At 39.1% G+C, this 14,173-nt stretch overlaps 1 protein-coding gene across 1 annotated transcript; it reads left to right on the forward strand.

The window, feature by feature from the left end:
* The first annotated feature begins 702 nt into the window (after positions 1-702).
* Positions 703-13,513, forward strand: PSAT1 (phosphoserine aminotransferase 1). The gene is made up of 9 exons (XM_065745512.1): positions 703-790; positions 2,851-2,911; positions 4,410-4,479; positions 5,460-5,665; positions 7,143-7,315; positions 7,775-7,944; positions 10,353-10,481; positions 12,471-12,608; positions 13,207-13,513. The coding sequence occupies exons 1-9, from the start codon at positions 731-733 to the stop codon at positions 13,310-13,312; spliced, it is 1,113 nt and encodes a 370-aa protein (XP_065601584.1). The 5' UTR covers positions 703-730; the 3' UTR covers positions 13,313-13,513.
* Positions 13,514-14,173: the final 660 nt, after the last annotated feature.

The raw sequence follows: 14,173 nt of genomic DNA on the forward strand, positions 1-14,173 counted from the left end.
GGATGAGAGAGAATGGCTTTAACTTGGTCAAAGGAGGTTCAGGTTGGATATTAGGTAAAATTTATTCTCGTGAATGGGGAGACTGTTGCTGCTGAGAAAGCAGATGAGCATGCACAGGCTGAGGCAGCATCAGCTCCTGAGTAGCATTGAGCAGAGAGGCTGTTGGGAAGTGTGTACTCCATGCACCTGTGCGAGAGAATAGAGAATTTCCTTGAACATATTTGGAAATTATGGTGCCCTGGAGAGCCTGTCTGTTTTCAATCGCACTCAATGGTTTGTTCTGTCAAAAGTGATTCACCGCCAACGCCTTTAAAATCTCTTCTGAAAATGGGAGTGCGTGGCAAGTTTTCTCTCACTAGAACTGTTAGAAGAAAAAAAGCCTCACTGCGTAAACTCCACGTCTCCACACCAAGGTATCTGTGGAAAGAATGCTGTATATCGGCCTGGGAGTACCAGCCTCGGCCATGCCCCCCCCACCCTCACGGACAGGGAGGCGTGGGGGGGGCGGGAGCGCGGGGGCGTCCCCGGCTGATCACGCCTCCGCCTCGTGGCCTCGCTGCCAATAGGCGACCGGGGCGCTGCCCGAGGGTGACCAATCGGCGTGGCTATCCCGCGGCGGCCCCGCCCACGGGGTGTGCGCGAGGGCAGCCAATCGGCGGGCGGGCGGCGGGGGGTTTATACCGGCGCGGCGCCCGCGGGCGGTGAGCGGTGTTGGGCGAGCGGCGCCATCATGGAGGGGGGTCGGCAGGTGGCTAACTTCGGCGCCGGGCCGGCGAAGCTGCCGCGTTCTGTGAGTAAGGGGCCGGGGACCTCCGGGTGTGGCGGTGAGGTGGCGGCGGGCTGCGAGCGGCGGAGCCGGCGGGGCGGGCAGCTCTCTCCGATCGCGGGGGTGTCGCGGCGGAGCTGCGGTGCGCGTCGCTCTCCGGGGGCGCTGGGATAAGGAGCGATGAAATCGACCTCCGCCCCTTTATCCCGGCTGCCGCCTCCGGTAAGCGTGCGCTGAACCGCCGCCCCTCCTCTCGGGGCTGTCCGCGGCAGCGCGGTCGTGCTGGCGTCGTCCGGCGCCGAGGCGGCTTCGGTGCGGAGCGCAGTCCTGGCCGTGCCCGGCCGAGTCCGGATTGATGCTTATCAGCTGACAGAGGGCACAGCAGCCCGGTGCCGAATCTACCCTTAAAAGAAAAATGGTAATGAGCGCCGTGCGGACTCAACTCTGTGGGAAGTTGCATCAGCAGCCGTAGATTACCCAGCTGCGTATGGAGGGAGGGTGGCTTGTGCTGGATTATAGGCATCTGACTTTAGAAGTTCCCTGAGAGTCTGTGCTTCTTCTCTTGGCTTCCTCCATAGTTCTCTTAGTTATTATCTATTTTATTTCTTTACTAGTCTTACTGTGTAAACGAGCTTGCTCTACAGCAGTTTTTAACTCTGAGTTCCCTCCTGGAAACGTCCTCTGTAGGACACTGATTGCTGTGTGTGGTAGAGCTGCTTGCTCAGAAGAGAGCTCTTGCGACGTTGGTCACACTACTGCATTTAACTTGGTGTTTGAGGAGGGCCAGTTGAGCTCCATGCTGCTGGTTACTCAAGCGCCTTCAAAAACACAGTAGCAGAAATGGGCTCTGTCACTGCAGTTGTTTCACATTGTTTGACTTCGAGGTGATGCTGCATGTGGTGTGAAAACTGAAAACAGCTCTTTGTGCCTATTAGGAAGTACTATAGATGTCTATAGTAAGACACGTGCAGGCTGCCAGATAACGCTACTAACAGAGGTCAATTCTATCTAGTAGTTTAACAAACTCTTTCTGATGCTCTACAAATTCACTCTAACTTTTTAAACTCCCATTTGGCATGAATACAGTTGCAACGTGACACACATTTGTTAGAACACTGCAATCTCTGAGGTGGAAATCAGCAAGCTATTCATAGTTGAACTGCTGGTGACCAGCTTTACAGTTGACAGATCACACAGATGCCCTGTCAGCAAAGCAGCTTGATTACTCCTGCAATTGCCCATTGCATGTGGTGTCATGGCAGATCCTAGATATGCACATACAGCGGTTCCTCTGGAGGCTTTTCTACTGGATTTCCATCTCCTGCTTCTATTTTGGAGGCAAAGCATTCTCAGTCCCTCCAACAAGGAATTCACTGAAATAAAAAGTAATGATGAAACAGATGGTTAGGGTCTAATTCTACTTCGTTGATAAGTGAGAGCTATGGAAGAAGGGCAAATGAAAGGCTTGAAGCAGCAGATCAACTTACCAAGGCTCCAAAAAGTAACCTGACTTTTGTTGCCTCAGAACTTTCATTAATTCTTTTCTTAACTTTCAGTGACAAACAATGTGTAGATTCAGAAAGTGCAGAACTTAGTTCTATGAAACCAGGCCTTGTGGTATTGAATCAGTGTGAGGTATCCAATACCTCATGTTCTTTTTTTTCCCTTGGTTCTCTGAATATCTCAGTTAGCCTGTTTGTGGGAGGTGAGTGAAAGAACTCAGGGTAGGGAAAACAAGAATAGAAAGGCACACTTGTGAACATTAAGCCTTCTGTAAGCATTTAGGAGTGAGTTCTACTCTGCTCCTTAAAGTAATTCTAAAGTAATCTAGAAATGTAACAGTTGAAATAATAACTTGAAATATGAAGTCTCCACATGAAGCGTCGGATTTAATTACACTATTTTAAGACATACCTTCAGCTACTAGGTACTATGAAATTGCATGGTGCCTATTCTTTAGTTAATTTTCTTAGAGCAGTGTTAGGATACTGTGCTGTGGAGCAGCTGGTATATATATACTGTGTTAAGGATACCAGGTAGTAGAAAGTTCTCAATTTATGTGTGGATTTTTTTTGTTTTGTTAGGTACTATTAGCAGCACAGAAAGAATTGGTGGACTACAAAGGACTTGGTATTAGTGTTCTGGGTAAGTAAGATGTTTAATGTTTTTGTATGCTTTTCAAAGTGGAGATACTTAATCCAACTTACTTAAAAATAATTAAAAAAAGATTTTGCTGTTGATATTTGCACTGAATACCTCATTTATTTATTTTTTTAATGTAATATCTTGTAATACCTTGTTCTGGTTGTATATGTCCTTTTGTAAACTGCTGTCATTTCTTTGCTTACAGTTCATTCAGGTGTTTATAAAATGATCCACAGATAGCTGTTTATTAATCTAACATAAAGGACTACAGATGAAGTAACTAATCATGGAATGATTTGGGCTGTAAGGGACATTTAAGATTGTCTAGTTCCAACCTCCCTGCTATGGGCAGGGATACCTCCCACTTGACCAGGCTGCTTGAAGCCCCATCTAGGCTGGCCTTGAATGCTTCCAGGGAGGGGGCATTCACAGCCTCTCTGGATAACCTGTTCCAGTTTTTCCTCACCCTCACAGTGAGGAATTTCTTAGTCTATATCTATCCTCTTCTAGTTTAAAACTATTTCCCCTTGTCATGTTGCTACATGCCTTTGTAAAATGTCCCTCCCCAGCTTTCCTGTGGGCCCTCTTCAGATACTGGAAGGTTGCTATAATGTCTCTTCTCTGGACTGAACAGCCCCAGCTCTCGGCTTAATTAGTCATAATTAAAGCACTATTTCTGGATCTTTAAGGCATCACCTGCATTTTTATTTGCTGTATGTGGATATACACATTGTGCACTTGTATGTACATGCACAGTATCTTGTGTATCGTGGCAGAACACTTCAGATGTATTTGATGTCTAGTGTCCTCTCATTAGCAAGTCAGTGTTGTTTTGCCAGAAGGCTGAGGTGTCTTATGTTATTTTCATAGCTGACTCATTTGTCAGTCCTAGAAGCATAAAAAATTTATGAACAAACATGCTCAGCATTTTACTACCCCTCTGAAACCTTTTCATTGCTGAATGTATCATGTGCAGTAGTCTCTTCAGGTCATGGTTTTGTGTTTGAAATGTTTATTGTTGTAGGTGGAAGGAGGACTCTGGTTTAATAAAAAGAATTAAAATTCAGTAGCGTTAGCCTCTAATTATGATCACTGCAAGATTTGGTTCCTGTAAAAATAAAATAAAATAACCCCTTGTACTGGTTTAGCAGGTACAGAGTAAAGTAGTAGCTAAGGATATTTTTAGAGTGAAGAAATTTGCGTGTTCCTAGGAAATATTTCTATTCTATTATTCTATTATTATTTCTTTTCATTGGGGTGGTTAGGTTGTGTGGCTGCCAAATATGAATGGACTGTATTTGCACAGCATTGGGTAAAATCTGAAAAGTAATGCTTTTATGGGCATCTGGGGAGGCTCAACAAAGGAGGTAGGACTGGAATGGAAGGTATACCTGTGGGTACTGAGTCTGTAAGTGTAAAAACATTAAAGCTTAGCACAATTGTGAAAATCACAGTAATACATTGCTATTTTGTTCTATGCTTTTTTTCCCTACCAAAGAAATGAGCCATCGCACCTCGGATTTCTCAAAAATTTTAAATACAGCTGAAAATCTCTTGCGTGAATTGCTGTAAGTGAGTTATTTCCTATTTTTAATTTAAAACTTGTGATAGTTACACTAAAGATGTCAAATGTGGAGATGTTTCCTTGAAAGTTCTTAGTTTGTTTAGATAGGCATCTGATTAAGTGATATTACTGGAGAGGATATTGGTCTTCCATCTGCATAGTTCAGAAGAAATCTATATGAAAAAGTAAGAATAACAGAAATGTTCTGTGATGACATGCAGGTGATTTGTATGTTACTGATGTGTAGTTTACTTACCTTCTTTTACTAACATAAAATCTGTTAGGAGGTGTTTTAGCATTACTGATCAGGAGTCCCTTTCTTATATGTGGTGTAACACTTAAAAAGCTTCTATTTCAAACTTTCAAGGTCGTGTGTTAGGGTTAATGTTTTTATATAATGAACTAGTGTACTGTTCTCATAGTAGTTTTATATAAAAGGACCATACTTTTTTCTAAGGCTTGACTCTTTGTCACAGTCAGTGTGATTGATAGTAGAGCTTTTGTGACAAGTTTGAACAAGTAATTTTTGGGATGATGCAATAACTCCTCCACTTGCTTTGCACATACAATGTACTATGCAGTTGCACATACGCGGTTTTTAAGAGTCTTAAAACTGAATTCTATGTCAAACTTCGTTGTGAAACTGTCTCAATTCAGAAATGTTTTGTCTATTGCTTGCTTCATGACTTCAAATATTAGCACTGCAGGGATATTGAAGTCTACTGTGGTAGAAGCTACTCATGAGTGAATTTGATTATAGTTGTCTGAGTCAAAATTTTGCTTATTTCCAGAGAACTTGTATTAATTCACCATATAGCACTACTCCTACTATTTAGGTTGTTACTCGAGACCAGCTTTCAGCTAAGTGAACAGGATTTCATTTTATGTCTTTGAAAAGTATCCTCTCTATTAGCTTTATAGGGTAGCAGTAAGTGTGTCCTTTGTCATTAGGGAGTAAAATAAATGGTTGTTTCTTTCATGCAGAAATGTACCAGAAAACTACAAAGTTATTTTCCTCCAAGGAGGTGGATCTGGTCAGTTCAGTGCAGTCCCACTAAACCTTATTGGCTTAAAGGAGGGAAGGCAGGCGGATTACGTGGTTACTGGAGCTTGGTCAGCAAAAGCTGCTAAAGAAGCAGAGAAGTATGCCAAAGTGAATATTGTTCATCCGAAACTATCAGCCTATACGAGTAAGTTGATGATTACATCTATCAGTGTGAATGCTTACCTTTCTGAATTGCTGTAAATATTGGCCTGTCTCAGCTATTGCGTTATTGAATGTTAACTAGTTAAATGGTTGGCTGGCTAATGCTCGAAAACTGTCTGCTGCATGTCTCCACGTCTGTGACTGGGAGATTGGTTAGATGGCCTAATGGTCACCACCAGAGGTGTGCTCTGAGACTAGAGTGAACAGGTTTTAGCACTTCAGTGGTAGGAAGGAGACAGGGAAATCATATAGGCTGTCTGGCTTATTTTATTTTTGAACTTGTACTTGCTAATAACATTAAAAACTATGCTGAAGTAGTTCAATTTCAGATGCATTTTGTGATAAATTGCTCTGAAATTTAGAAGCATATCTGTAAGTGTACTGGTCCAGGAGGTGGGTGATGTGCTTTCTCTTATGGTCTTTCAGGGGTTCCCAAACACTCATCTCCTGACCATTTTTCAGTTATTCTGAAATAGGAGAGGTATTTCTAACTCCACCTCTTAGAGGATGTGGGCATGACATAATTTGAGTGACTACTGTGTACAAGAAGAGATTGTGTAACCTTTTTGTTAGAAAATCTGTTTCAGCACATTTTACATATATGCTTGAAGAATTCACTGGTTATAGATAAATCTTGGACTAAGGGTACCTGAATTTTTTAATTCTGTTAATTGTGCTTGTTTCTTTTCTCTGGTCTATGATATGTAGTTTGAAGTCGGAGGAGTGGTAACAGGAAAGAAAATTTTCCCCAAACCAGTTTGTGCCCCCGTTACAGTTTATGTATAAACTGGGAGATAATATCCTCTAAGACACAGGAAGGATTTAAACCTATATTTCCTATTACATGGGAGTGTATTCACCATTCAGCTGCTATAATAAAAGTGAGAGGGAATAAATAATGGGAGAGGCGATAGCAGCACTGTTTCCCCCTCATCCTTTGGAGATCTGTACTAAAGAGGAGCAACCATTTGTTCTATGTAAACCTGTTCTATTCTGCCAGGGCATGCCAGTGTATGGTCTATGGACTGAGGCAAATCTTAGGTTTGTATAGAATCCTTCTAAGATTTAGATGGGAGACAGCTGGACACATGGTTACTTTGGACTAAAAATGCTTCTTGGTGTTCTTGTAAACAGAGTTTCGGATAACTTTACCAGTAAGAATTTGGATGCTTCAGTAGTTTCAGGGACGTGTAGAAGGCTCCACCTGGTGAAGATTCCTTAAGGAAAAAGGACTGAAAGTGAGATGCATGTTTGTAAGCCTGATTATAGCCTGCCACAGAATACTGGGAACTGCAGTATTTCCTTTGTGGATACCTTACCTGGAAGCTACAGTGTAGCTTTTCACTTTATGCTGCAAAATCATTGTGTTTATGCTTGAAAGTCTAGCCTTAAAATAAAACTGCATGCCAGGAAAGTTACATCTGTTTAGTGACCTTTGTGATTCTTTTTGTCTGTCTTAGGCATTCCTGACCCAAGCACTTGGAATCTCAATCCAAATGCATCATATGTCTACTACTGTGCTAATGAGACTGTTCATGGTGTGGAGTTCGACTTTGTACCTGATGTCAAAGGAGCAGTCTTGGTTTGTGATATGTCATCAAATTTTCTGTCGAGGCCTGTGGATGTTTCGAAGGTATGATACAGTTAAGGGGGAGTGAAAGATGGGAGGACGAGGAATTGGGTGAGGTAGGAATTGCTATTATCTTCATCTTCTTTTCCTGTAGGTGGATTATGTGACTCCTCTTGTGAAATACCAGATTGGTTGAGAACAGACAAAACTATGTGTTTTTAGCAGATTTTGCTTGGAGTAGTGTGAAATGAGGACAAGGTGCCTTGAGAACCATTTATGGCCATTAAGTATTTAGCAAATTACTGGAGAACTTAGTGTTTTGTGTCAAATGAACTAAGATATACATGGGATAACAATTCTAGCAGGAAGTGCACTTTGAAATTAGCACTTCTGCTGGCATGTCTTTTGACTTACAACTTAATCACTTTTGACACATTCTCCAAGTTGTTCAGTTGTATAATTTTTGTATAAAATTACTGGTTTATTATTCAGTTAAAATGGTGATTCCTTTCTTCCTGTTAGTTTGGTGTGATTTTTGCTGGTGCTCAGAAGAACGTTGGCTGCGCTGGAGTTACTGTTGTAATAGTACGTGAAGACTTGCTGGGATTTGCACTTAAGGAATGCCCTGTAGTAATGGATTACAAAACACAAGCAGTGAATGGCTCTTTATATAACACACCACCATGCTACAGGTAACTTACCCTGCTTTTTATTATCTGGTATTCAAAAATGTTTCTGTACTACCATCCTCTATGCTTAACGAAAGAAGTGTCAGAGAAGAATGTTGCTTGTCTTCAAGTAACTTACATGTTAAAGGATTTCATGGGAATCTGCTGAAAATGTGAGTGATTGTGATTCAAGTGATTGTAGTAGGTCTTGCTACCCTATTAGTGGGACTCTGCTATAAAGGATGTAATATTTTCAGAAATAAATACTGTATGTCATAATTTTATCATTGAAATGTCAGGATCTAATTCTTAAACAAACATGACTCTACCTGTTACAATAATCATGCTTCTGTGATGGTAAGTGGGTAACTTGGGCATTTAGTCTTTCTGCTTGAATGCTCATTAGAATTCTTTTAATTTCTTCTTGAGACTGCTGTCAGCAATTGAACCTTCATATCCATCTCTGCTTCATTTATTTTTTCCTAGCATGGATGTTATTGTTAATTTTTTTTTTAATCTCATTTTAAAGGATTTCTTGGAATATTTCTAGTTATAAAATTAGGATTTGCACTGAAGAGAAGAATTAACTTAAAGTTGCCAGATTATTCTCTTCCTGTTTGCAGTTTTGTAATGCGGGCAGCATGAGTGCTTTCTTAAACGATTGATAAAGCCAGTTTTTCATGATTATTTCCTACCAAGTCTTGCATGCTTTTTTGAACACTGTGTGCTTGCATGTTCTGGGTTTTAAATCCAGCCATTTGTGTTTTCCAAGTACAAAGCTATTTCCATTTGAAGAAACAAAGTTCTAAACACTTCAACATTGTTGCTTTTCTGTTTTGAAAAGTGAAACGAAAATTGAGTTTTGCAGTCTTATTAATTTTAGCCCCTGTAAATAAATTCCAAAAAGGAAGCTTTAGCTGTAATTCTATGTCTTTCAAGAGCATAAATAGAATAATGGAGAACTAAGAGAACTGAAAATAAATTTGATCTAACAGTCTTTCTCCTTTCTGACCACTGCCTTGCCTGATTTCACTTGGTGCTACAGATTCACAGTGGAGTGTGCTCCAGAATTCAAAATGTAATACAGACTGAAATGTTGGCAGGGTGTCTGTCTGTTTGGCTTGGTTCTGAATGCCTGTTCCAGTTTTTATAAGGAACTGGCAAAACTTCTTAACTTTTTTTTTCCTCTTTTCCTTGCACTTTCTAATAATTTGCTGGCAAGCAGGCAGGAAATATTAATAGACTATAAAACAGCTACTTCAGGAGGATGTTTAAATTTAGAGGTTGCCGATGGCTTTAACATTTTGGTGCCACAGCTCTTAATTCTTTGACCCTAATCTACTTTGCTGAAATCAGCAATTCAAGTCCTACTAAAAACAACCCAGAACACTAATTTTAACACTCCAAGGGTTTATTTAGCATTTAAAATTGCTCCAGAAATGTTATTTTGGCTGACGTGTAACATGGATTGAGAGTTTCACCTGGAGGACCTTTGTGGATAATGCCAGGCCTAACTTATTTAAACTTTGTTGTCCAGAATTTTCACTTGAGGAAATGGAAGCAAGAGATGAATGTGGTTTTGTGTACCTGTCAAGGGCCTAGGTAATTCTTAAATTTTTTATACTGAGGCTGTTGCCAGCCTGCTGTCATGAACATAGTAAGGTTGTGCTCTCAAAACTATAAGGTGCTTTGTATTTGTAATAGGCAATATGTAACCTCATTTATTTGACAGTCTTTCTGAAGTATTGAAAGATTTGGGACTAGCATCCCCTGAGAAATTCAAAGGAGCGAAGTTTAAAACAAACTCCTGTTAGACTTGTGTTAGGGAAACTTGTAGTGTAATATTCTCTCAGTGTTTCCTTGGAATCTGTAATGAAGGGATAAAATAAAAGATCTGTTGGAAATGCGCCATAAAAACTAGTGAACAGTTTATTATGCAAAATGTTGTAGTTGTGGGAAATGCCTGAACTTGAACAAGCTGAGTTTTATAGTGAAGGCACAAAGGCAAAAGGCCTTGGGGACTTTTTTTTATATTGCACTGAGTAACTGGCATTCAAATACTTGTTCCCTAGACATGTGATTTCAGTAGGCTTCCAGGTCCCTGCTTCAACTTGAATGGTAATGAATAATTAAATGTAGTATGTTAATTATTTGTTTCATCAAACATCACTGTTCATGAGAGAGGGTGATCTTTTTAGACAGAAATAGGATTATAGATTTTATTTTTAACACTAGTGAAAATGCAACTAGATTTCTGGCACTCTTACTGCATGTAGATTTGAGATTTATTCCTACGTCTTTGCAAGGAACTGTACAGACTGTAACAAACACCTTAAAAGCAAGTATAACATCTCACAGTTAAAACTTCAGTGTACTGTTATTCATGGTGCTTTTTTTTTAATCTGACTGAGAAATGTTTTCTTTTGTTGCAGTATCTATATCATGGGACTGGTACTGGAGTGGATAAAGAACAATGGTGGAGCTGCAGCCATGGATAAACTTAGTTTAATCAAATCACAAATGATTTATGATATTATAGATAAATCTAATGGATTCTATGTGTGAGTTGTGTGTTTTCCCCTTGCTTTGAAATTTTGCTGCACAACTAAACTTTAACAACTTTAAACTTTAAACAACTTTAAGTTACTTTTGAAGTTCCTTGATTTCTGTATCTTAAAGTAGTCTTGAAATCCTAGAGATTTCTTTGCACAATTCACTTGGTAATTCTCCAAGGACAAGTATTTGAATACTTTCATTCAAGTAGAACATTTTTCCTATTATCCTGCACAAATTGGTGGAGAAGCACTTAATAAAATGCAGGAGCCTAAGAGATGTGTGTACTGAGACCACGTTGCAATCAAAATCTCTGCCTTTTTTTCTGTCAGGCATAGTATCTTAATTAATTGTCAATTCTGAAACACTTTCTGAATTAGTAAGAATGAAATCTATGCATAAAGAAAATATTGTCTTCAACTGTTTTTGATGTTTTTAAGAACAGTTCTGATAGTCTGTTTTTGTGTATGAATGCTAGTTTTTTTTTCTGACTGGACACAAAATGTGTAGCTAAATCTTGTTGTAAAAAGCAGTAATAATTTCTCTACTCATAAGTTCAAAAACTAGAAAATGACAGACTGCAATATATTTTTCCCTTGCCATCTGTATAAAGTCAAAATTTGGGACCTAATTAATGTTGGAGTCAGAGTTAGGATAGGGAAATTAAATTTGGATTTTAAATTTAAGTTGGCTTCAACCTTAATTGGCAAGGATATAGTTCATAATATTCAATACTTTCTGCTTATCTATTTTCACGATGGGAACAGGTTTGCTTTTGGCATTGCAATAATTAGGGTTGTGATTCTACTTTATTAAAGTCCTGGGGGCTTTTCCATAAACCTCAGTGAGCAAATCAAGCTTTGAGAAAACATTTTATGGCAAATAAGAAATCCTTGTTTTTGGCAAGTGTGCCTATAAGACTTTATGGGCAGATGTAATGCAAATGGGATGGTAAACTGGCAAATGAGAAAAGCAAAGCAAACTTCACTAAGTGATCTGCATGCATCTTCCTCAGCAATGCAGTTCAAGTCATCCTTTTAGTTGTAGATAAAGTTTAAAAAATCCATTCTTATCTGAAGCTGCCTTCCTAGCTGTAAAGTACCACCTAATCTATAGCATGCTTCACTGAGCAAGAGGTGTGACAAGCTTTTTGTGAACTGAGACTTTTCCACAAAATGCCGCATGCCATTTGCAGTTTGTTGCTTTCTAAAGTCTCTGTACAAACAGCTTGCATGGCGTTATGTTAGGTTGCCTGATAAGAACTGGATCTTAATTGGAACACATTCATATAGGTTTATAAATGTGAGGATACTTACAAAGCGTAGGTCTTTCAAAAGAGTGTTTTCCTGGTTACAGCTGACACAGAACATACATATGTTAATATTATCAGTTACTACTTAATCTGCACAAGGGAACCAGTGAAGAACTCAACACCCTTGCTGCCAATGAAGAAAAATCCAGCTCCACCCCCCCCCCTTCTCAAAACAACAGCAGCAAACACTCAACCCATATAATGTCAAATAGAATAATAAAAAAAATCTTCCTTGTGAATTTGTGCAAGAACTTGCATCGCAACTTGGGAAATACCATCACTTCATATTTCTTTTGTAAAAGAAGCACTGAAGAAAATTATTTAAATGTTAAATGCTTCCCTCCATTTCCCCTCTACCTTTTGCCCTGCCATATTTTTTCTGTCTACGAATAAAGACAGAATCTATAAAACAAACACAAATTGGAAAAAAATGAAGAGTAATTTTGCTTGAAATGTATCTTAAATCCTCTACTTCATATTAATTTTGGATATGTCAGAAGGGCCTTCTGCTTGTTACTAATGCAATTATACTTGGTTGAAAAAGGAAGTTTGTGTTCTTTCACATGAAGATTGCTTTAGTTATGGAACAATAATGGATGTAAATATTCACTTTCTGGAGATGTTTATAATTGGAAATGTAAATTTAGTGAAGAGTAGATTAATCATTGGTATGCAACTTTTCCAGATGTCCAGTGGAGAAGAGGAACCGAAGCAGAATGAACGTCCCCTTCCGCATTGGCAGTATCAAGGGTGATGAAGCCCTGGAAAAGAAATTCCTTGAGAAAGCTGTGGAGCTTAACATGATATCTCTGAAAGGACATCGGTAAGTGCTAGACTGAGCTGAACCCTTTTGCAGCGCAAAATAAAAAATCATTACAGTGATGTAGCAGCAGGTATTGTGTACTGACTTACCAGCCTTCCTTGCTTACAAGCTGTTCTTCGTATTGGTTTGGGAGCACTGAGAATTGCAGTCTTGAGACTTTAATTAAAGACTGCGGGTGAATCGGCTGTAACTTAGGTGTGATGGGACACAGCACTCTTGTTAGCTCTCCAGCTTGATTAATCTTTCTTGTTTCTGCTCAAATACCAAAGAAGTTGACGTTTTGTCAAATTCTGTCACTGCATAAAGTCTCCCTTGCATTACTTATCTAGCTGATGGGAAGAGTTCTTCCTGTGTTCCAGTAGTGTTTGTGGGATTAAAAATCTTTTTAGAAAAGATTTTTTTTATGTCGTAAGGCTACAGTGTGGAGCTATAAATAACTAATAAATAAGTTTCTTTAGATTGCTTGCTTGCTTTGAATCAAGTGTTGCCTCATTCATATACAATATGAATTTCATTCTGGTTGGGTAGGGGAAGTAACTTTAAATAATATTTCTTTTTTAGCATATATGAAACTAATCTATTTTTCTTTTCAATTCAGATCAGTGGGAGGAATTCGTGCCTCTTTATATAACGCAGTGACTGTAGAAGATGTTGAGAAGCTTGCAACATTCATGAGAAGCTTCATGCGGATGCATCAGTCATAAATGCTCATAGGTTAGGGCCATGCTGCACATCTATGAAATAGAAGCTGAAGTGTTTGGCTGTGCAGAAGCACAGTAACTTTCACAGCACACAACTAACATTTTTTTAGTTCCAGTAGCTGTTTTAGTTATTTGCATGGGATTGAGGCCTGATCTTGCTGAAGATTAATATTATTAGACTAATCAAGATTGGAATGGAAATTTGCAAAGCAATATTCTTAATGTGTAGTTAAAGCATTATGAGATGCCATGGATCTCAGTTTGGACTGTAGGCACACCACTACAATGGTCTGTTGAAATTAGTCAGTCTTTGATTATTTGTATTCCTGGAATAGGAATCAGTACTACCATTTGAAAAATAACTCACCTGTCTCTTGCTGCTAGTTACAAAGTGACTTCTTCAAATATACCTTGTTCTCAGTACATTCCTGAAGGCAAATTTTCTTACAAATTTTCTATAGAGCTTTATGTAACTATATGACTACACAGTGAGTGATGAAATAACATTGTGTTCTCTGAGGATATTTAATTAGTTTCAGGTATTTCAGTAGCAGTTTTCAGAAATTCATGTCTGGTTTTTTAACTTCAGGCCACTTTGTTCAGAGCTTTGCTTTCATGCATGAGTTGTTATCATGACAGACCCATGCAGTAGTACACACCAGTGAAGTCTAGGGCTGGGTCCTTTTTAGTATTACCATTTACTAGTTGAATGCCAAGGTGCATGGACATATAATTAAATCAATGTATAATAAGTTTCTCTATGCAGTTTATATTTTAAACTTCTTCAGGTAATTCTGTGATCTTACACTGGAGCATGTGTATCACTGCTCCTACCAAAAATCTGTTTTAATTTGCTACCCTTGT

The sequence above is a fragment of the Cyrtonyx montezumae genome, unplaced genomic scaffold (assembly GCF_038088225.1).
Source record: "Cyrtonyx montezumae isolate F1298 unplaced genomic scaffold, pur_monq_1.0 scaffold_36, whole genome shotgun sequence".
NCBI lineage: Eukaryota > Metazoa > Chordata > Aves > Galliformes > Odontophoridae > Cyrtonyx > Cyrtonyx montezumae.